The sequence below is a fragment of the Pelodiscus sinensis genome, chromosome 24 (assembly GCF_052426305.1).
Source record: "Pelodiscus sinensis isolate ZL-2025 chromosome 24, ASM5242630v1, whole genome shotgun sequence".
Taxonomy (NCBI): Eukaryota; Metazoa; Chordata; order Testudines; family Trionychidae; genus Pelodiscus; species Pelodiscus sinensis.
Genome location: NC_143075.1, coordinates 14,728,340 through 14,749,689, shown reverse-complemented (window position 1 = coordinate 14,749,689; position 21,350 = coordinate 14,728,340). Strand labels below are relative to the sequence as shown.

Below are 21,350 nucleotides of genomic sequence, written 5' to 3'. Positions count from 1 at the left end.
ATTGTCTGAAACAAGGAGAATCAGAGATAAGGGCAGACGCACAAGCAAGTTTCTTATTGAGCTCTGTTAAATCTTCCTTCAAGAGATCACTCAGTGATGGGGAGATGAGGGAAATGGATGTGGGAAAGAAGGGTGTACAAGTCTGCAATATGCTATTAAACAGTTATTCATGTAAAGGATATGAACTATATGGAGGAACATTGTATAGCACATTGTGACTGCTACTGTAATCAGAAAAATAAAGGATAGCAAGGAATCAGTACCTTGGGTCCTGTATGTTAGAATTCTGCATTGTCTTGGACTATGAGGACTGTTTCCCTTTGAATTGGTATATGAAGTTCTCTGGAGTGTAAGGAAGAGCACAGACTCATGAACAAATTGCTTTGGTCTTTATGTTGTGGATTTTTTAAGCTTTCTGAAGATGCTTGCTTTGGATTTATGTTTTCTTCTTATTTCACCTTTGTTTATTTTTAGGATGTTTGCTTCTGTGTAGCATGCTGTGCTGTTTTTGCCCTCTCTACAGTATGCTTTCATCCCTTTTCCTCTCATGCATCCCCTAGGATGCTTCAGAACTTGGTGTATTCTCCTTTCCTGACCTTAATCTCTCGGTCTCTGTGAATATTTGTATCAAACAAAAAGTTAAGGAACAAGACTTGAAGAAAACAGGTTTAAAAACAAGAGAGTTTTATTACAGAAATGGAAAAGTTTGGAATTAAAAAAAAAAAAAAACATTGCACAGACTGCAGATTTGTATTAAACACTGTTCCAGTTTCCAGTATGAATAGTCAACATATATAAGGCATCTCCCAGGAAATCTTTATCTCTCCTTCTGCATAAGATAGAACATTTTAAATTAGGCTCAAGCTCTGTTTCTGTTAAGTGAATAAAAATAGATATATTAACTATAGCCATCTTCTTTCAAAATATTCAAGCAACAGTGTGGCTGCAGGAGGAGTCCTTTGTTAACAATCCTTTTCAAGGCACTCTTACATGAGGAAATGGAATGCACTGGGTTTCGGCATGAAATCTAGGCAGTACTTACAAAAAATACTCCCCCTCCCCAAAACCTTGACATTCTTGGGTATGGCATCCCACCAGCAAGTGAAGGTTTTTGTACCTTTCTAATTTTTTCTAGCACTTGAGGATTCTCTGGCTTGCATTAGAGCTCTGCTCCCATACACATTGCTTTGAACTTTCAATAATATAATGAATAAAGTGCTCCTTTTCTTCTACCCCATCCTGACACTACCCCATCCTGACATATGGGCAGCACTGCAAAATTTACAAGAGGCCTTCTCTGGTGTGTTTTGCCTCTCTCTTAAAGTATCGAATACTGGTCACAGCTGCTGGCATTAGAGCTAACTTCATGGACCAGAGGTCTGATCTAGAGGGAGTGGATAATCCTATACTTGTAAACCATAAAGCAGAGTGTTAAATATTTCCCACATCTGGATTCTCTTTAAGTAAAAACAGAAAGTTAAAAGCAGCTGGAAGTTAAGGATCAAGAATCATAAAATAGAGATTTGATGGAGTAAAGCTTTAAATACAGCTTGGGTTCCAGACACAACACAAATCACTCAAGGTTGCTTCTTTTAGTAAATAAGTAGTAGTATCCAGGATCCTTTACTGTTTTAGAGCCACACACAATCTCTATATTATTTGATCCCTTGTTTACTAGCACCTTCTATTAACACATCTTTTTTTTTTCCAATTAAACATTAAAGGACTCTTCCTCTCTTGTTTTATGGAATACAGTGTCAATGTTAAAAGGCTTCTTGCTATGTTTACTCCCTGTATACTCCTGGTCTTGCTGATACTGTGATGAGGTGGCATAAAATGGTCCTCCAGTGTTCCAAGAAGAACACTGGTAAAGGTGAAAATCAATTCATTGCAGCTCAAAGACCTGCATTCTAGTCCCTCGTGTGTTTTCTAGTGTAGATCTCCCTCCTCCACATAGCCTACAGCAGATGGGACTCTCCCTGGAAGTAAAGTCTTGCATAGTTTTCCTGTGACTAGTGGCCAGAAGGTAATGAGACTCCAGGAAAGAGCAAGTGCAACATGCAATTACCTAAAGCAACCTAGCTTTTCCTATATGAGGAGCATAGGTCAAATAACATGCACTGAATGAATGTCTGTCTCATTGTGAATATTTCCAAGAAGATGACTGAAGGGTTTGAAATAAAAGCCCATTGCTTTGTTTCTTGGTCTTGCTTGGCAAAATTCGTATCTAACCTCAATTAATCTAAACACTATCGAGAGGGGAAAACTGAGGGTAAAAGCCACGTGTTTCTTAAACTCTAACCGGTCAAACAATAGGGGCAACCCTGTAAGTCCCAGTACTAGTGTAACCACAACATATCCTTCCTGAAGATGCTGCTACTGCGGGATGTGGCCATTCTGTATCCTGTTTAGAGGATAGGGGGCAGGAGGGAGTTCTTTAAGAAAAGAGAACTGGGCTGAGCCATAGTAATGGTGCCTTTCCCCTCTCCCGTGTTTGCCTCAGAACTAATGTGTGATGCATAGTCAGTGTATATATAGCCTTTGCATTTGCACAACTTCTAGATGAAGTAAACCATTTCAATGGCTGGTTTTGAGATTCCAGGCTCTTTCCCCTCAGAGCAGCATTGTCACCTTAGCTTTACAATTGTGTGTTGGTTCCCCCTAGGGTTTGAAATCCTCTGGCCGGATCTTCATCTCAACTCTTTTCAGGGAGTAGGTTGAGCCATGCCAGCCATACCAAGTGATTCCATCCATGTTTTTGGTGTGTTCTCCTTTGCGATAGTAAACCCCATTCAGGTTGGAGTCTGTGCAACAGTTGTACCAGTATCCACCTTGCAGGAAACAAACAGAGAAAGTCTTTGTATAGGTAAAGCTGATGTTCTGTGTTCATCATGTGAACAATTGTCCTTCTGTAGGGAAGGAGTAGGAGAGGGGTCAGGGTGCAAAATTCATTCTGAATGCCTGTGCCCCTGGTAGCTGCCATTACTTTGGGCCAGGAGCTAAATTCAAAGCATATAGTCTGCTGAGCCCTTCTTCGAAGAGTTCAGAGATGCAGTGAACAGGGCAAATTACCCCAGTGATGTAGCCAAATTAGCCCAGTGTCTCTGTTTAAGTTCTTTTCTAAGGCACTTGATGCACCTTTAAAAATTTCATTTCCATTTTTTCCCTCTCTTCACTCTTTGAAAACAAAAGAGGACACTGTTCAGTGTTCTTAGCTGGTTGGCTCTAATATGCATCTAAATACAATTTATCTGAAGGTTTACTTTGCAACTAAGGCAACAGTGAAAGTATAACAGCTGAATTCAGAAACTTTTCTTTTAGGGACTGTAATTGCTTCACCATAAAGCCTACAGAAAGGAAGACTGTCCTTCTACATATTGGGGCTGTATTAAGAAATTTAAATTAAAAGAGTGAGTTCAAAAGCACTCAGTTACCTTGGTGATGATGAGCGTAATATAAAAAGCTGAGTAGAATATTCCATCTAAAGGCTCTCATTACAGCATGAATAGAGCAGAGCTCGAGGTGCATGAACCCCCAGATAAAAATAATTCTACAAGTTACTGCAGCCCATATTTTATATTTATTATAATACATTTATTTTGTGCCTTCCAGCTTTAACTTAATATAAAAATACAGGGGTAATTTCGTCCACCTCTGGGATAGCCAAACAGATAATTGACGCACGGTGTACTGAACAACTGTGTGGGTAGATCAAAGATTGGAGCAACCCTGACTCCTATAGAAAGTGCAGAGAGATCACTGATGTCAATAGCACACGGTGTGGCTCTGCATAGATTCTGTTTCAATTCTTAGACGTGACAGAATCTATGGTAAGTGACATGCATATTCCAGAAACAGTCATCAGTTCACTGATCTACCATCAGCATGTTAGTGTAGCACAATTGATCAGTTTCTCTGTGCAGCCATGATGCCATCCATATGCTGCATATAGTGTGGTTCGTTCAAACACTTGCCGAAGAGGAATCTCTGCCTTACCTTTACGGAGCTCAGCACAGTGATCCACACACTTGTCGTTGTCCTTGTCCTTGGTGCTGAAGGCTGTGTTGTTGTGGTACCTTAGGGAGTCGCGCCCTGTGTTGCCAGTGTAGTTCCCCAGAAAAAGGCGGTAACTGTTCAACTCGTTGCTTAGGGTGAACTGGTCATATTGTGCATAGCGAGTGTTGCCTTCCCAGTCCTGCCATGGGGGATTAAAGGGGCGAAGAGGAAACAGATTGTTAAAAAGAGTACTAGCCAGACTTTGGCAGTTGTGTTTACCTGGGAGGCATCTCTCTTCTCTACCCAGGAATGTTAGCTGAGTTTTCAATAGTAATTTCTCTTTTAGAATAGAGACTACAGACTTACCTGCAGGACTTGATTAGGGCAAACTGTAATGAACAAATTTTCACTTAGCACAGCAGTGAATTACCAAGGCATCATGTTTGTTAGCTGGTCTGCATTGACATTAAGCTCCATATGCAGAAATCTGGTACACTTCCTTTCCATCCAACAGCCTTATCTTAAATGTGAGCTATCTCAAGTTGTTGTTTCCTCCCTCAGAGTGACTTTTAGTTTCTGTGGAAGCCCCACAAACCAGAATATTGTCCATTACCCCATGCTCATCTCTCAAGGCCATACGCTTACAGCTACCATTTTTCCCGCCATAGACAGATTAATAACTAGCCAGCCATTAAAAGATGGGAGAAGCAGCTACTGAACAATGCAGAGCACTCCCTCCTGCCCATGTGCTGTCTCAGCAGCCCTCCTGTTCAAAGAAGTGAGCTTAAGTCCCTCTAATCGTAATTGGGCAACCCTGTGGATCTTTAGATCCCTATAAGATAGTCAGCAGCATAAGCCCTTTGCCCTGGGCTATGACTTTGTTCACCTCAGTGATGGACAGAATTTACCTGAGAATCCTAGAGTCTGTGGCTCACGCATGTTCCAGTCTGTATCCCAGTCGAGGTGCTGTTACACCAACAGCAAACACTGGGAAATATGCTTCTGTCCTGCCCCTAATGTTGCTGCCAAGTCCATCTCCCATTAGTCTTTCTAATCTAAATATGCAAATCCTTTGGCTTTCTGTAGCTGTTAAGATTGCACTTTCTACCAAAGAACCATCGCACTGGAAGCTTTTACTGCTGGAAATGAGAGCCTGTAAATTACCTCCAGCTCTACTCGCAGCATGGTTGGGCGTCTGGAGAGCCGGTAGACATTTTCATTCCCTAGCCAGAAATCTCCCCGGATGTTGCCGAATCCTTCCTTATATTGTTTCCAATCTCTGTTGAAAGAGATCAGGCCAACTTTGCGTCTCTGGATGATGGTCCAGCCACCGCCCTCTGTTTCCATGTCGCAGTACACCTGGAGCAAGAGAGGATTCAATGCTGACCAGTCAGCAGGGTTACGAAGTCCCACTTCCAATTCCATTGTATACAAGATCACAAAGCAGGGCAGGACACTACCCCAAACCTTATCTGTCCAAGGGTTTTGTTGGTTTGTGCAAAGAGGCATAAAAATCTGATTTGTTCTGAACCTTTCTCCAGTATACCCTCTCCATCCCTACCATACAAGATCCTGACTTGGTGCACTGCAGGGATTTTAAATGTAAAATGCCATCTCCCTCCCTCCTACGGTGTAAAAACGTGACTTCATGATAAGTGTTTTCAGAATGCACAGTACAGAAGAAGCTCTGCTAGCAAAGGCGTGCATTTTGCATGCATAGCATCCTTACCTCTATTTCAGGGCTCCCCAAGAATTCATCAGGAGGCAGCTTGTAAACACCGGAGATTCTGTAATTCTTCTGGTAAAGGGATGAGCAGTCATAGACAGCATCTACTTGAATCAAACACAGGAACTGAGAGGCTGAACAAGAGGGCCACCTCCTGCATGTGTACCCTCAAAGGTTTTAACATGGTTCTTGAGAGAAACATTCAAAAGGGTCATTTGGTTGTATTTCCAGTGAAGCGTGAAACAGTGGGAAAAACTCCCTGAGGTGTGATGTGTGCATGGGGCTGCTCCCCTACTTATGAGCTGTAGGGCAGCAGTGCTGGTGCTGCTCAGGGTTGCATGTGAGAGAGAGGTTGTAGTGTTGGGACTTTTGGAGCTTGATGTGGGATTTCTAAGCCTTTTGTCTTGAGCCCCCAAACAGAAAATTCTCCTTCTAGGAACTCAGAAGCCCTTGCAATGAGACACTTGTTAAAATGAGAGTTCTGATCAGATTGGTGCTGAATGGTGGATATGAGGCCTTGAAGCAAATCACAAAACCCCACTGCATGTATAGGGTTAGGGACGATATTAGCAGGTGCTGAAATAATCCAGTACTGCAACAGTTAGAAATATTGTCATGCACTTTAAAAGGTCTTTCCACTACTCAAATGAAGCTCTCACCCTTTCTGTGGCTGCTTAGCACAATAGGATGGAATTAATATTATGGCACTCAGGAAAATGCTGAATGTAAATTGCCATCTCTGGCTTTAGATAAAATATACAAAGCAGTGGCTCTTTGCTTGGCTTTGGAGGGCAGTATTAGCACTTTACAGCATGCAGTGTTCCCTTTCCTCCCGCCCATCAAGGGAAAGCAGCACACTCCTGCTCTGAAGAGAGGAAATACCTGGTGCTCACTGGTGAGCCCTCTGGCCTCCTCGGAAGCGATCAGGGGATGACAGAATGACCAGGCTGTTCTGATCATGTGATTTGGCAGTTTAGCTGAGTTTGAATAAAACACATTGCACAATAGTTTCGGTGTCGTGGCTTGTGATGGGGAGATAGCATTTAGCTTATTTGACTCTATCTTGCCAGCTCCCCTTCCTCTCTGGATAGGAATTGATGGAGGGCAGATAGTGCACACAGCTGCTTTTATGGGAGGGGAGAGGAGTTAGCTGAGGTGAGGATTTATCCCTGCTGACATTTTTTTTTCAGTATATTGCTGGGTGAATGATTTTCACCTGGTAGCATGACTTCCCTGCATCTGGCAGTTTAAGTCCCTACTTGGCTGGCTTTCTGTGTGCTGCTTTATTTCACAAAACCACATTGCAGCATTACTATACCCCAATGAGACTCATTACAGTAAAACCTTTGTGCTTATTTAAGACAATATAAATAATGAGCATTGTTTCCAAACTGACAACATTACACATTTTCCTTATGTAGAGCTTAGTAAATACTGGTGGTTTAAGTTTTTTCCATGGAAAACAGACCCCAAATTAAGATGTGTAGCATATAAACCCCACCCAAGGCATAGTAGTCTTTATAGGGGAGTTTAACCTTGTTGGAATGGTCTCCCTCATTATTTCCAAAGCATATATGCTGTCAGACTTTCCTGTGTTGCCATACCAGAGAAGGAGGGAGAATGTTCTGCTCCTGAAATATGTTTTGAGAGAATTATATCAGGGCTTTTGCATACTCTACAACCTTGGATTTCTGAGAATTATTATTCAAAAGGAGTTGGGTTTTTTTGATTTTATTCTGGCTAGACAAGCATAAAGATGGCATTGCATCTGCAAAGGTGGTTAGAAGTGCCTCCTATTGTTTAACCAACCTCTGAGCCCCTACCAACAGTCTGGATGATCAGGGAAAATTATTGCCAGAGACTCTCCCATGCAAACTGCCTGCCTCTCTGTGTAGATTGAGACCCTAGTACTTGCGGGAGGGTATTAAATGAGTCCATCCCCCAGCAATTGCTGGATTTGTACTGCTCCCCCAACTCCTAACAGCAATCCTGTCTGATATTAAACTGCTAACTGGATCTGTGGATTTCTGGCAAAATAAACCTGTCAGCTTTATGTTCTGTTGTGTCTGCAGAGCTGCAGTGGGTAGACTGGCATTCAGCAGGCACAGTCCCCAGCTGTGTTAATGGGACATGCTAGCATGGTTTAAAAGTTGGTGGTTAGTTAGAGCTCTACTTTAAGAGGCGCGTATGGGAGCTTGGAGGCTCCATTCTTACCAGCTGAGGTTTGTGTGACGGTCTGGGCTGCCTGCAGCTGCATGTTGTCTATCTGGCTGTTAATTTCAGAGTATTTGCTCTCGACATCGATGAGCCGGGACTCCATCTGCTGGGTGCTCCCTTTCAGCTCCATCACCTGCATGTCCACAATCATATACCCAACTTCCTGCTTCTTGCTCAGCTCCCCCAGCATGGCGCTCACGTTGGCTATCTGCAGCTTGAGCTCTCTTATCTCGTCACAGCAGCCCGTCATTTTGAGCTGGGTGTTCCCATTGACCATTCTCCTCTTGGAAGGCTTCTGTAGCAATGCCGGATAGATGGCCAAGGACAAGGTGAAAACACAGAGCCATGCCAGTTGCATAGTGACTTTCACTGGCATTTTCTCTCTCTGCAGTGAGAACTCCTGACTTCTCTGAGTGAGTTAATTGCAGATGCCGTGAGCACAGTGGGGCACCTATGAAACTCTTCTGAAAGTGCTACAGCACACGGGTGCCCAAACTCTGTTTCTCTCCCCCCTCTCTCAGTGGAGGTGGAGTTTAAAGGAACTTCTGCAGCCCTTCCCCGTAGGAGTCTGTGCACTCTGGAAGTCTCTGTCTCCGCATCTTAAATATCCTTTTTCTCCTGTGTACCTCCACCCCCCTGCATCCATACACAGCATTCAAGCCCCTCCCAACTAATCTGTTCATATCAAGTGCCTACCGGCTGAAATCAACACAGACTTAGGCCAAAGAAAGGGTGGGGGGAGACTTCCCTCCACTCAATTCTGCCCTGAGGGATGGGAGAGAGGGCTAGGAATTTATGGGAGTTTCCTACTGGGTTTTAGCCCTTTCAGTGACTGGTAGAACAGAGAACATAACAGCATTGGAGGTCAGGACACAAGAGGGCTCTCTAACTGGGGTGATTTTGTAACAGTTTGAACAAGGTGACTCTGGGGAATGCTCCTGGCTCTGACAGTCCTATTTAAAGTATTCGGCATGAGCTGTATCTGTACTTTTTTGTTTTGTTTCAATATAGACACCATTTTAGCCATACCTTCCTATTAGCGGCTAATCTTCCTCTCTCCAGAGAATCCATCGTTCCTGGAATATGCATCTTGTAGAATTTGGAATTGTTCATTTTAGAGAGGAGATGACTAAGAGGGAGTAGAGAATGATGCCTGTTTAGAGCAGGTAAATCATGTTCCTCTTTTTACCCTTTCTCATAATGCAAGAGTAATGGGCTTAAAGTGCAGCAGGGGAGGTTTAGATTGGACATTAGGAAAAAATTCCTAACTGTCAGGGTGGTCAAATATTGGAATAAATTGCCAAGGGAGTGGTGGAATCTCCCTCTCTGGAGATATTTAAGAACAGGTTAGATAGACATCTGTCAGGGATGGTGTAGACGGAGCTTGATCCTGCCTTGAGGGCGGGGGGCTGGACTCGATGACCTCTCGAGGTCCCTTCCAGTCCTATTATTCTATGATTCTAAGATCATGGGGACGTTCTGTGACACTGAAAAGCAGCACTTTTAACACTGACAAAAGGAAATGCTTTTTTTACCCAACATATGATGAGCTGGTGTTGAGGCCAGAATTCTAACAGGATTTTGAGAAAGAATTAGATATTGATGTGGATAAATAGTGCAACCAGAGTTTTATATGTAATATAGGATTTAAAATTAATTTTATAAACCCTCATACATCAGGGTAATAAAACGAACATTAGCTGTTGGGATTAAGGAGAACCTTTCCTTACCATAGATTATTCCATAACTGTCAACCACAAGGATTCTCCCTCTGAAGCATCTGTGGCTCGCTGCTGTCAGAGGCAGGATAAGGGAATAGATGGACCAGGAGACTTACTCAGTCTGGCTGCTCTGATGGCAAATGTCATGGAGGCCTGATTTTAAAATAAACAAATAAATACATCTTTGCTTGTGCCTGATGGAAAGAAAGTATGGAAGACACAATTGAGTCATCTTGTTCTACACGGAAGTCGCTCACTGACTCTGTAAAAAAGCAATGAACATAATTAAAACCTTATAGTCCCTGATGCATCTTGGACCTGTGGAAACATAACTTGCTCCAGCACTCAGCTTTTACTCCTCAGCCTTCTTAAACTTACTGCTAGAAGTTTTGCTTGTAGGGACTGATGAACTTGCCAAGCAGCTAGTAACTTTTCATCAAAGCAGCAGCAGTGCCCTGCTGAGCACTTGGGCGGCCACCCAGGAGAAATGCAGATGCTGCCCAGCTCATTAGCGGAGTGCCCACTGCCAGCAGCATGTGTTTCTGTTGGTGGTGCACAACTGCATATAACAAAAATTATTCTGCACATGGATGGAAAAAATAGAGGGTGCACTAAGAAGGGTGCAGAGAAGTGGAACAATGAAAGCATCAGAATGTTTGCAGAGAATAAGCATGGTGATACATCCTGCAGATGCTGTATTTCCCAGGGAGGGATGAGAGCATGCATAGAGATCTCTAAGTTCATAGCATGGTTGTCTTAGTGGCTGATCCCTTCTGTGTGCTATGCGTAGGGCACACCGCTGCCATATGAGGTATCAGCAGGCAAAGGCTCCCATGTGTCCAACTCCCTCAGTCAGAAGTGACAGGTATTGTTCAGTCAAAATACAGCAGCTGCCTCTCCACACCAGAGTGTTGACTGTTGCTTGTTTTCCGTTGTTGGCATTTCAAGAACCTTCTATAGCAAAAGTGTGTTTTATACCACAAACTACCATGACCAAAAGTCTGACCTTTTTGTTATGCATGTAATCCTGTCTGAGCCCTCTTAGCCAGAGCTGCTGTCTTTCCCTGGGGGCAAATTCTTGTCAGGCTGTGAGAGAGGAGAAACATGTTTTTGTCAAGAGCAGAGACCAATAGTGAAGTAGTCTCTCTCCCCCTCTCCTCCTACCAAAAAAAGAAGTTGGATCTGAAGAAGTGGGTCTGGCCCACGAAAGCTTATCACCTAGTAATAAATTATCTTGTTAGTCTCTGAAGTGCTACATATTATTTCCTTTTGTTTTACCAAGACAAGACTAACACGGCTACCTCTCTGTTACCAAAAAAAGGGCATTCCTATTTGTACCCATGCTGTGGTTAAGCCCTTGTTGTTTTGGTAATTCTAACAGACTCTTGTATTTTTCTAAGCCAGTGGTTCCCAAACTCTTTGGCGTCACGCCCCCCTTTTTGATTTTTGAAACACACACACACAGCAGCAAAACTTGTTGAGCAAAAAAAAAAAAAAAGGAACTGAGCGGGTCAGCATAACTTGATGGGGGGGGGGGGTTGGATCACCTCGCGCACACACCCTGGAATTTCTTCACGCCCCCCAGTTTGGGAGCCCGTGTTCTAAGCAGTTTTGAAAGCTGATCAGCAGTCCTTGGTCCCAAAAGTGCAGCCTGTCAGTGATGTGCCACTATTTGATAAAGGGGCATGTCCCACCTTTGTCGCTGTTCTATCTCCCTGAAACTCATTTGCATTTTTAAATGATCTTAGTTCTTGACTACATATTTAAGGCTGCCATAATATAAGAACCTCAAAAATTGGGAACAGGATAAAGATGGTAGAGGGTTACTTGGAGCATTGGGGGACACTGAAACAAATCCTCCTGCTTTCAGCATTGAAGTAATGAACAGATCCAATGTGCAGACAAATTCTTGCCTTCAGTCAGGAATTACAGTGCAGAAGGGAAACTAGTCCAGTGGTGAAGGCATTTGACAGGAGACCTAGACTTTATTGCTGGTCCTGCCCTGGAATTGATTCCTCTGAGTCAAGTTACTTCGCCATTCTGTGACTCAGACTACAGAGTTTTTTTGGAAAAACAGTTGTTTTTCCGGAAAAACTTCACTTACGTCCACACTGTGATCGCGTTCTTTTGAAAAAAAATCGAAAGAACAGAGGGGTTTTTCTGACATTGGTAAACCTTTTTCTATGAGGAAGAAGCTTTTTTCCGAAAGAGCTCTTTCGGAAAAAGGCATATGTGGATGGAGAAGAGGGAGTTCTTTTGAAAAAAGAGGGAAGAGGAAAAAGCACAGGTGCCCTGGTGGCCACTCTGTCTATAGTAATCAGAGCTTAAATGCGAGATTCCCATTCAGTGTGGACACTATCTTTCGAAAAAGTAGATTGCTTTTTCGATGCACTTTGGCACTGTGGATGCTCTCTTTCAGAATAAGTTGGTTTTTTTGGTTTTTTTTTTTTTTGTTTGTTTGTTTTTTTGGAAGATCTCTTCTGGAAAAGCTTCTTCCGAAAGAAGCCTGCAGTCTAGACATAGCCTCAGTTTCCCAGTCTTTAAAATGGGGATGATGCTCAGTTTGCTAAACCACTTCAGCATCTATGCTATTCAAGAACTAGCAAGGTACATGTCTTAAGTAGGTAGACATGAACAGAGAAGAGGGCAAACCCTGAAAAACTACTTTTACATCTGAGGAAGCTTTAGAGAGATTTAGACAGGAGTTGTGAGCTTTTAGGGTAGAAACTCAGTTCTTAACTTCCGTTGGGCTTGCTTTCTTAGTAATTATTTGAAAAACTGAGTAGCAATCTCTAAAGCAGCAGTAGCTGTCACTGCTCAGTGCCAAACTCTAATTTATTAGAGGCTAGTACCACTAGCACTTATTGGGGATTCTTGGAGTTGGATTAAAAGAATCCCATAAAGAGGAGAGCATCTGTATACTGGAGGTGTGGACTGGTACTGGACACAACTTATGAGTGCAGAGGGCTGGTCCCCAAACTCCTGAGCAGCTTCCAGATTTATTTTCCATGTTCTGTTGCATTCTTTTCTCCTTTCCAAAATGGACAGATTTCACATTGGAACTGAGAAACTGCTTGTCTAAAAGCATCTTCTTTTTTCCTTCTCTTATAAGAAGGGATCATAAACGAGCACTACTAGCAGGATTCCTTTTCACTGCAAATGGTGGTTTGTAGAGAAGTCCAGCACGTGGCCCCATAGTCAGGTACGTAGATCTGTATGCTTGAGATGTGAGCCTACTATGAGAATGGCCATCATCTTGAGAACAAAATTCCCAGCTGAAGGACCTCTTCTCAGGACAGGAGAGTTCAGCCTTGACAGTGCTTTGTGGTTAGGAAAAACAGGATTTCTGGGTATTTTTTTTTCTTAAGAACATTTAGTTTCCACTATAGGAAATGTGAAGTATTGGGCATGTTTCACAATGCCACAGTGCAATTGATAATTAGAGTTTGTGACCTAGGCTTAGGGAAAAGAAAGGGATGTGTGGGTTCTTCTCAGATACACAGCTTTTCTGAAAGTAGGCTTGATGCAAACTGTGTGTATTCATCCCTTTCTTGTGCAGAAACATTAATTTCACCATCACTGGCTTTTTCTGCTTTCTTCGCTTCTTGTGTTCTTAATAAATTTGTTTGTCTTTAAGGTGCCACAGCACACCTTATTGTTTTTGCTGAAACACACTAACACGGCTGCCCCTCTGGAACTGTGTTCTTAATGCTTTATCATTTTGAGATTAAAGAGTGGTGAAAGGAATAAAATTACATCAAAATTTCTGCAGAAATCTCCAACAGATGGACAAAGAGCATTTGGCTTTGTAGCATGTCTTGAGCTTTAATTTTGCTTTCCTTGAATTCTTATTTAGGACCAGAACTGCTGATGTCCTGTTGGCACCAGGATCAGAAATGTACACGCTACTTCTGTGCTAGCCCCAAGCAGTGGGGCTTGGGCTTCGGCCCTGGACTCCACAAGTCTAAGCCAGTCGTAGCAACTAGGGATGTAATTGTGTAGTCGATTAACTGATAAGCAAAAGCTTATAGGTTAATGCTATAGACTACACACATTCCCCCCTCCTCCTTCCACCAGTACATTTTTTAGCAAGCTGGCCAACAGCCTGGCTTATGCCAGGTTCGGGACATACCTCTGCTGCGGCTCTGCATTTAAAAGTGTATTAGCAGCCAGGCGGTCAGGCAGCCCAGCTCAGTTCTAGCTTAAGCCAGATCCAGGAGCTCAATCCCCTTTTCTTCCTTCCCCCCGGACAAGGACTGCTGCCACTCTGCGCAGCTGCCTTTCATATAGAGGTAGCAGCGGGGAGTGTCAGGGGGCTCCTCAGGAGTGGGGCCAAAGCGCACTGGTTGCCAGCCCCACCCCCGGGGACTATAAGGGTATGTCTAGACTATACCTCTCTGTCGACAGAGAGATGTAAATTAGGCACATCAAAATTGCTAATGAATCAGGGATTTAAATATCCTCCGTTTCATTAGCATAAACATGGCCGTCGCTTTTTTTGAAACAGAGCTTTTTAAAAAAAATGGCAGTCTAGACAGGGATCTGTCGAAAAATAAACCCTTTTTTAGTATACAGGATCTTTCGAAGAAGGCTTTATTTTTTGACAGATCCCCGTCTAGACTGCCGGTGTGTGGTGGTTGTGTTTTTTTGTTTTTTCCGAAAAAACGCCGTTTAGAAAAAAAGTGGTGGTCTTGTTTATGCTAATGAAGCGTAGAATATTTAAATCCCTGCTTCATTAGCAATTTCGACATGCCTAATCTACATCTCTCTGTCGACAGAGAGGTGTAGTCTAGACACAGCCTAAAATAATGAAGTAATCTATAAGAATTCATGAGGTTAATCAACTGTTCAATTAACTGATATTTAACATCCCTACTGGCAATCCCTTTAAAATGGGATCATGCCCCACAGTTTGAGAACCACTGCAATTGTATAGTTCTGTAACACGTGTCCAGAAGATGACCAATTCTTTTTCACACCAGGTAGGGAAATAATGCTGGAATCCTACCAGCTGTAATTCTGGATATGGTTATGTCTGACCTTGTGCTTTTCCCTGTGCAAACAAGGCTTATATCACTAGGTGGTGTTACGTAATTAGCTGGTCATTGCAGAGCACATACATGCAGCTGGTAAATGCTTTTAGGGACCTAACCCACTGTTGTCGCCTACTGTGATTGACAGCGGGGGCTTAGTAGATTCTTCGCTGCTGGCAAAATGCAGGAACTGTATTCCTAGCAACAGATCTTTGGGATATGTGTATTTCCTCCAGATGTGTAAAGTGTGTGTGTGTAGTTTAAGCTCTGGATATTTTAATAATGCTCATGTTTGTTGTTTTTAACTCTGCAGTTCACAATTAATAGACTTACGTTAGTAACTAATTTCTTATTGAAGTCAAACAGTGTTGTTGACTGAGTGATTTGGTTATGTAATCAATAGTAGAGAATGTATCCAGTAGATGAGAGAACAGAATGCTGCAGATTTCCAGGCTGGAGTCAGAAAACGAATGGAAGGATTATTTCAGAGATATGCAAGTCTATTCCCGTTACTGTTCTAGGGAAATGTCCTGATTATACTGACGATGAGTAAGAACAGATACCTCTACAGTCTCTGTTGCTGCAGCCTGTAAATATATTCCATTATTATGGTTATAAAAACAAGTAAGTGGAGGAGAAATGCAGTTCATACAAATAAAAACTGAGACATAGAAAGACTTACTGCCTTGATTAGCTTTAATTACTAAAGATGTGAGGGAAGATAGAGAAAGTGTGGTGATTTGATTTTAAAAAAAATCATTGGTATTAACTCCTGGAATAGCATGTGATATTTATACTGTCTTGGCAGAGTTCTGACCTTGCATATCTGATGCCTAAAGACTCTGGGCCTCTGGTCCTATCTTTTTCTCCTAAATGTTTTCCTTTGCTAGCTTTATCACATCTCACTTATTAAAGGGTTGACATTAGCAGGAGGGAGACTTGCTGCAGCATGTCCAACAGGGTTGGCTGAGAATTGGATTGTTTTGGTTTTCACCGCCTCACCCTACAAAGCTCATCAGCAGGCCACTGTGTGCAGGTTTTTATATCAACACTGGAAATCCAGCCAACTGTAAGGCCTGTAAGCGATGTGGTGAGATTTCACTGGAAAGATGAAGGGGATTGGTCTGGCCTCTGAACAGTCAATCACTGTGATGGTTATTGAAAACAGCTCTTTGCTGACATTGGTTTCCCAGAACATTTGTTCCCAAGCATGGGAATAATTTTAATGGCTTAATGGAGATGTTTTGTGGTGATTTTTTTTCAAACGTTTGTTGTATCAAGGATTCAGGGATGCCTGAACACAAGCCATAGGGGAAACTGGCCAACAAAGGCAAATAAATCCCTGAGCCAGAAGATTATCTGTTCCCCAAAGCCTCAGCTTCTAATCCCAGAGGAGAGCTCCCTGCACTTCTGCACAGGGAATATAAAACTTGATTTGAATAGGTGAAACTTTCAGAATAATGGGAAAGGCAGCCTTTTGGTGGGTGGGGAACAACCAGAGCGCTCTGGCAGCAATTTAAAGGACTTGGAGTTCCAGCTGTTGGGTTGCTGCAGTGGCTGGGAGCCACAGACCCTTTTGAATCACTTGGCCCCAGCACAGTTGCTTCCTTTGCCCCTCTTTCCCACTGCCGGGTCAGTGGACCTGGTGGGGACAGGAGAAGGGTTAAACCTCAGTTTGACTCTCTAATTTTGCTCTGCCTCTGAGCATCTGCATTAAAGCAGAAAGGTGCCTTTCCTTCCAAGCTTTTGAAACCTTTTCTGGTTAATGCAAGATGGCTACTGTGTTCTCACCACTCACTGAGGGAGATTGATTTTAGGGCCTTCTGAAAGATATCTGTTAAAGCAAAGCTTATCTTTCTTTTGTGAGAAGATAAGGTGGGGACCCAATCTGTTTTCACATACTTTTTGAGTTCTCAAACATCTTTTAAATTTTGAATAACAGACTATATTGTTGGTGACCTTCAGAGAGCAGGGAGCACTGGAATCTTTCTGTTAAGCATTAGGTGTACAGAATAAGCTAAAAGGAGAAGAAAGCCCAGCATCTGAGCACTTTCCTTCTGGTGGTAGCTGCTTTGTTGATAGGTTTGTTTTTTCAGTCCCAATTCGAGTCTGATTTTTTTTTTTAAAAAGCCTTTCCAAAACAGAAGCTGCTTTCTTATTCTGTACCTGTTTGGTGCATTCATAACCTAACATAAGTTGCAGTATTTTTTTAAGCAACACTAAAAACACTTTGCTGAAGGCTTGAGTACTTTGTCCTTGGTCATTAGGACAGTGAGTTTGTCGTGGACCTCCGTTTTTGTGATTACTGATTTCTCCCGTCTCCTTCACCCTTTGTTTTGTTACATTAGTTGGTCACCTTATATACCTACCCTTGCTATCCTGAAGGAGTGTGAATTGCTGTCTGGGAGGCCTGGCCAAGCAGGACTAGGGTGGAGAGAAGGCATTTGAACAATCAAGGCCAAGTCAGAAATGTGGATTAAAACTAGAGATTTTATCGAAATGTACCGTGACTCATCCATGATTTTCTGTGCCAAACTTTTTACTAAACTCGTTGCCTTTACCCTGTCTGCTAAAGATTATGCACGCAGACCACATAGGGTGAAATCACTTCTTGATAACTTTTGTTAGCCTCAGTTTTCATTCTTTTCTGTGATTATAGCCTGGGCCACAAATGGATCCACATTTTTGTGAACCATGGCAACTGGAACACTCTTCCAGTGTTGCAAACTGACTGATCTGCATTTTAAAAAACATTGGTTTCTACTGCTGCCTTAGATTTCCACATAAAATATGAAATCTGATTGTGGAAATTAGAGCAATCAGAGCATTTTTTTAAAATGTCTATCAAATCCCTTCCATTGCTTTGTCTTGCCGAGTTGTGTTCCTGCTGGGGACTGCCATCTGTATCCAGACAAGAAGACAACAATGATACCAGAGAGAGAGAGAGAGAAGAGCGTAAGAAATAGAAAAACTCCATAGATGTTCACACTAAACCAAAATGCAGAACTTACCTTAAAAGAGTTATCTAAATTTCCAGCTGCCCCTCTGTCTTATATTGCAGCTTTGATCTACCCCTCATAATGCTTGTAATCAGCTAACAATGGAGCTAGCTCCTTTTTTGTTTAAAAAATTGTATAGGATTAAAATATTCTTTTATCTGTTTTTCAAGAAGTTGAAATCCTCACTCTCTTCCCCCCCCCCCCCCAAAAAAAAGATAATTTGGACATTAGCAGCATCTTTTTTTCTTCTTCTTCTTCTTCCCCAAATAAAACCTCACGAAAATACAGAATGGTAGCCAAACTCTCCTGAAAATAAAAACTTTAATTTTGTAACTGGAAGTTGATAAAATTGCATTGCAGATTATTATATATATTATCAGCTTAATCAGGATGTTGAAAGCAAATCAGGTCCTGCAATACAGAGGAAGTTAGGGAGGAAGGAGAAGTGGGTTAAACTTGAGGTTTTTTTCAACCAGCTGAAGATGAACAGTGTAGACTAGAAACCTGTCTATTGCTAATGGAGTTTTCTCTGTAATTTAAGTGAACCAGCATTAGATTCTTTTGAAGTCTCTTAATTTCAGAGATCTATTTGCAAAATGTTTTACTTCAACAAGCAGTGAGTATGAGGCACTAATCTTTTGCCAAGTTGAATGCACTACTGAATGTGTGAGTATATGCAAATTTAAGATGGATTTGCCTTTGTCTTCTTCGAAAAAAGGTGTGCCTGCCTGTTCACTTGTGTGGAAACTACAAACTGCCTTCTGTACTGCATGGTTAATTCCTAGTGAAGACATGTTGCATTAAGAATATATCTTTTTCCCTGGAGTGAAGACATAAGAACAGCTATACTGGGTCAGACCAATGATCTGTCTAGCCTTATCCTGTCTTCTGACAGGGTGGCTAGTTTCAGATTTTTCAAAGGGAATGAACAGAACAGAACAGGACAGTTGAGTGATCCATTTGTTGTTGTCCAGTCCCAGTTTCTGGCAGTCAAAGATTTAAGGACAACCAGAGCATAGGGTCACATCCCAGGGCATTAAGGTTATTACCTGTCCTCCACAAACTTATCCAATTCTTTTATTTTTTTTAATGTATTTATACTTCTGGCCTTTCTGATATCCCATGGCAACAAATTTCACAAACTGGTCATTGTGTAAAGAAATATTTTCTTATGTTGTTTTAAACCTTCTGTCTGTTAATTTCAGACCTCGTTCTTGTGTTATGTAGAGGGAGTAAACTACGCTTTTTCTTCACGTCAGTCATTTTATAGACTTCTATCATCACCCCTCCCTCCAACTGTGTCTTTTGTAAACTGCATAGTCCCATATTGCTAGTGATTTTTTTTTTTGAGAGGGGCAATCAGAATTGCACACAGTATTCAAGCTGTGGTCATAACATGGATTTATATAATGGTATTATGTTTTCCTTTGATAGTGTCCTTGACTGTAAAGATACCACCTCTGGAGGGGAGGGCTAAATGAGGGATTTGCTCTGTGTTGAGGTTGGCTAGCAAAACCATTTCAGTCTTGGGGGATATTTCCCCACTTTTTTTATCCTGAAAGATTTTGTAGATCATCTTTTTCTGGAAACTGAAAGGAAAATATCCACCTGATTCTAGTCCAGTAAATTGCTATGAATCCCAGTCACAACACTGACTAAAAGCCACTGATGGCTCTGCATGACTGGAACATTAGTCCCTCAGGATTCTGTGTGTGCCTGGATGCTTTAGCGTTGTTCATTTTCTGTCCAGTCCCAGGCAGCGATAACTGGAAAACAGTCTTGTAATTCCTTAAGAATGTAATAGAATTTTAGAAGGTTATGTCTGAGCAATGAATTAATGGCAAGTGCCTCAGGGCCTCGGGACCTGTCTGAAGAGGGGCAAGAGCAGTACGTCACTGCTCTTTGGGGAGGAAAATACCCTATTGGTATTAATTTTCACACACATTTTGAAGGTGTTGACACTGCCCTCTTTGGAAGTGATATAGCTGCTTTTAATGTTATTGTGGGACTTCCAGGAAAAAGCACAGCCTGTCCCCCCAACCTCAAAAGAGCTCATATCCAGAGAGGTGTGTGTCTGTTTTTAAATGACTCGTTTCCCTTTGAAAACACATTCCAGTCAGCTACCGTAATGGTGATTTCATGAGCTGTCAATATGCCTTCAGTAATCAGTGAGGGAAAACTAAATCCAAGGGAGGAGAAAAGGCAAAATCCATCTAATAAACAAGAAACCCAGACTCAAGCAGGATTGGGCAAAAAATCTCCTTTATCCACACACACACACAAAAACCAGCATTTTCTACTCACCTATGTAAGATTTAGTAGCAGAGTGCTTTGAGCTTATTACTCTTAAGAAACAGTGTATTGAATGCTCTGCAGTATAATATGAACTATAACCTGTATCACTCAAACTACACCTGTCAGATTAACAAAGGACACAGAGCAACTCAGGAGCCAGGCGTTGTGGGGATTTGTTTTATTTTTTATCATACGTAGTAAGGATGAAAAACAATCCCCTATTGTAGGTACACGTGAGAATAATATGCAAACTTGCTATGCTCAGAAACTCCCAGTGAATCCCCACTCCCTCATCATTAATGTGAGTTTTTCCTGCCTCGGAAGTTTTGTGATTAAAAAACCCCTCTATTTGTACTGAAGTGACCTTTAACAGAAAGTCATTAACACATTCAGTGTGCGGCAGTCTTCTGTCCTCTGAAGAGGAACAATGGAAGCGTGTAGTGGGAAATGTCTGCTCAATCAGATTCTCATACAAATGCCTTTGTCCCTTCTTCCATGCTGCCCGCTAACTTGGTTTCTCCTTTTTGCATTTATCCATAAGCAGCTAGCTCTTCAGCTCTCTCCTCAAGCTCGACCTTGGCCATATTATCTGCAAGAAATTGCTGATGATGAGTTGGAAGGTGGATGAGACCAGATTACACACTTATCTAAAAATTAAACTGTTGTGTATCTATAAAAATTGGATCCCTCTGTCCTACCCTTCACGAGTCACTTCTCATCTTAGATGGTAGTCTCTTTGGGATAGTGGCCATTGTTTTCATGACTGTATGGCACTTGCCACAATGGGGTCCTGATCCTGAATGGATTACTGACACTATTGTGATAAAATAAACAGTACTTTATATAGCAAGTGTATTTCCCCAAACCTCCTGAATGCCTCATTTGTTCCTCACTTCTATTGCACAGCTCTTCCCTTCAAAATACAAAGCTATTCTGCTCTCCCCAGTCCTCATTAAACTTGCATTTAAACCCAACCTGCCTTGCCAGCTACCCATTCCTTTTCCTTTATGCTTTCACTTCTGAATCCATCAGACATACCATGCTCAACTGTTCTTCAGGTTCCTGTCTACTGACTTCATCTTGGCTTCTGTCCCGTTTGCTCCACAAACGCTGCTATCTCACTGAGCTTTCCCAGTTACCTTTTTCTGGGTAAGTCTCAGGACCTTTACTATATGTTGACCTTTCTTGAATCCTCTGCTGCTTTTGATACCCAGGGACACCTGCTTTAAGATCCTTTCCTCTCTTGGCTTTTGTAACTCTGTCCTCTCCTTGTTCTCTTCTTGGTCATTCTTTCAGTACAGCATTGTCTAGTGTTCCCTGTGAAATGAGCCCTTGGGCAGCCATCAAGGAGAGATTTAAATGC

General features: G+C 42.1%; 2 protein-coding genes across 8 annotated transcripts in view; one reads left to right on the top strand and one right to left on the bottom strand.

Annotated features, from left to right (window-relative positions):
* Positions 1-21,350, top strand: part of MTOR (mechanistic target of rapamycin kinase) — a 125,496-nt gene that overhangs the window by 42,718 nt on the left and 61,428 nt on the right. The gene's annotated exons all lie outside the window — the stretch shown is intronic.
* ANGPTL7 (angiopoietin like 7) lies at positions 1,246-8,527 on the bottom strand. Of its 2 annotated transcripts, none has more exons than XM_006127038.5 (5): positions 7,937-8,527; positions 5,726-5,829; positions 5,161-5,355; positions 3,997-4,195; positions 1,246-2,831 (listed from the first exon to the last, which is right to left on the bottom strand). In XM_006127038.5, exons 1-5 carry the CDS (start codon positions 8,313-8,315, stop codon positions 2,662-2,664), a joined length of 1,047 nt encoding a protein of 348 aa, XP_006127100.2. In that variant the 5' UTR covers positions 8,316-8,527; the 3' UTR covers positions 1,246-2,661. The 2 variants fall into 2 exon arrangements, with proteins under 2 accessions (XP_006127100.2, XP_006127101.2); XM_006127039.5 differs by having other exon boundaries at positions 5,726-5,826; positions 7,937-8,526.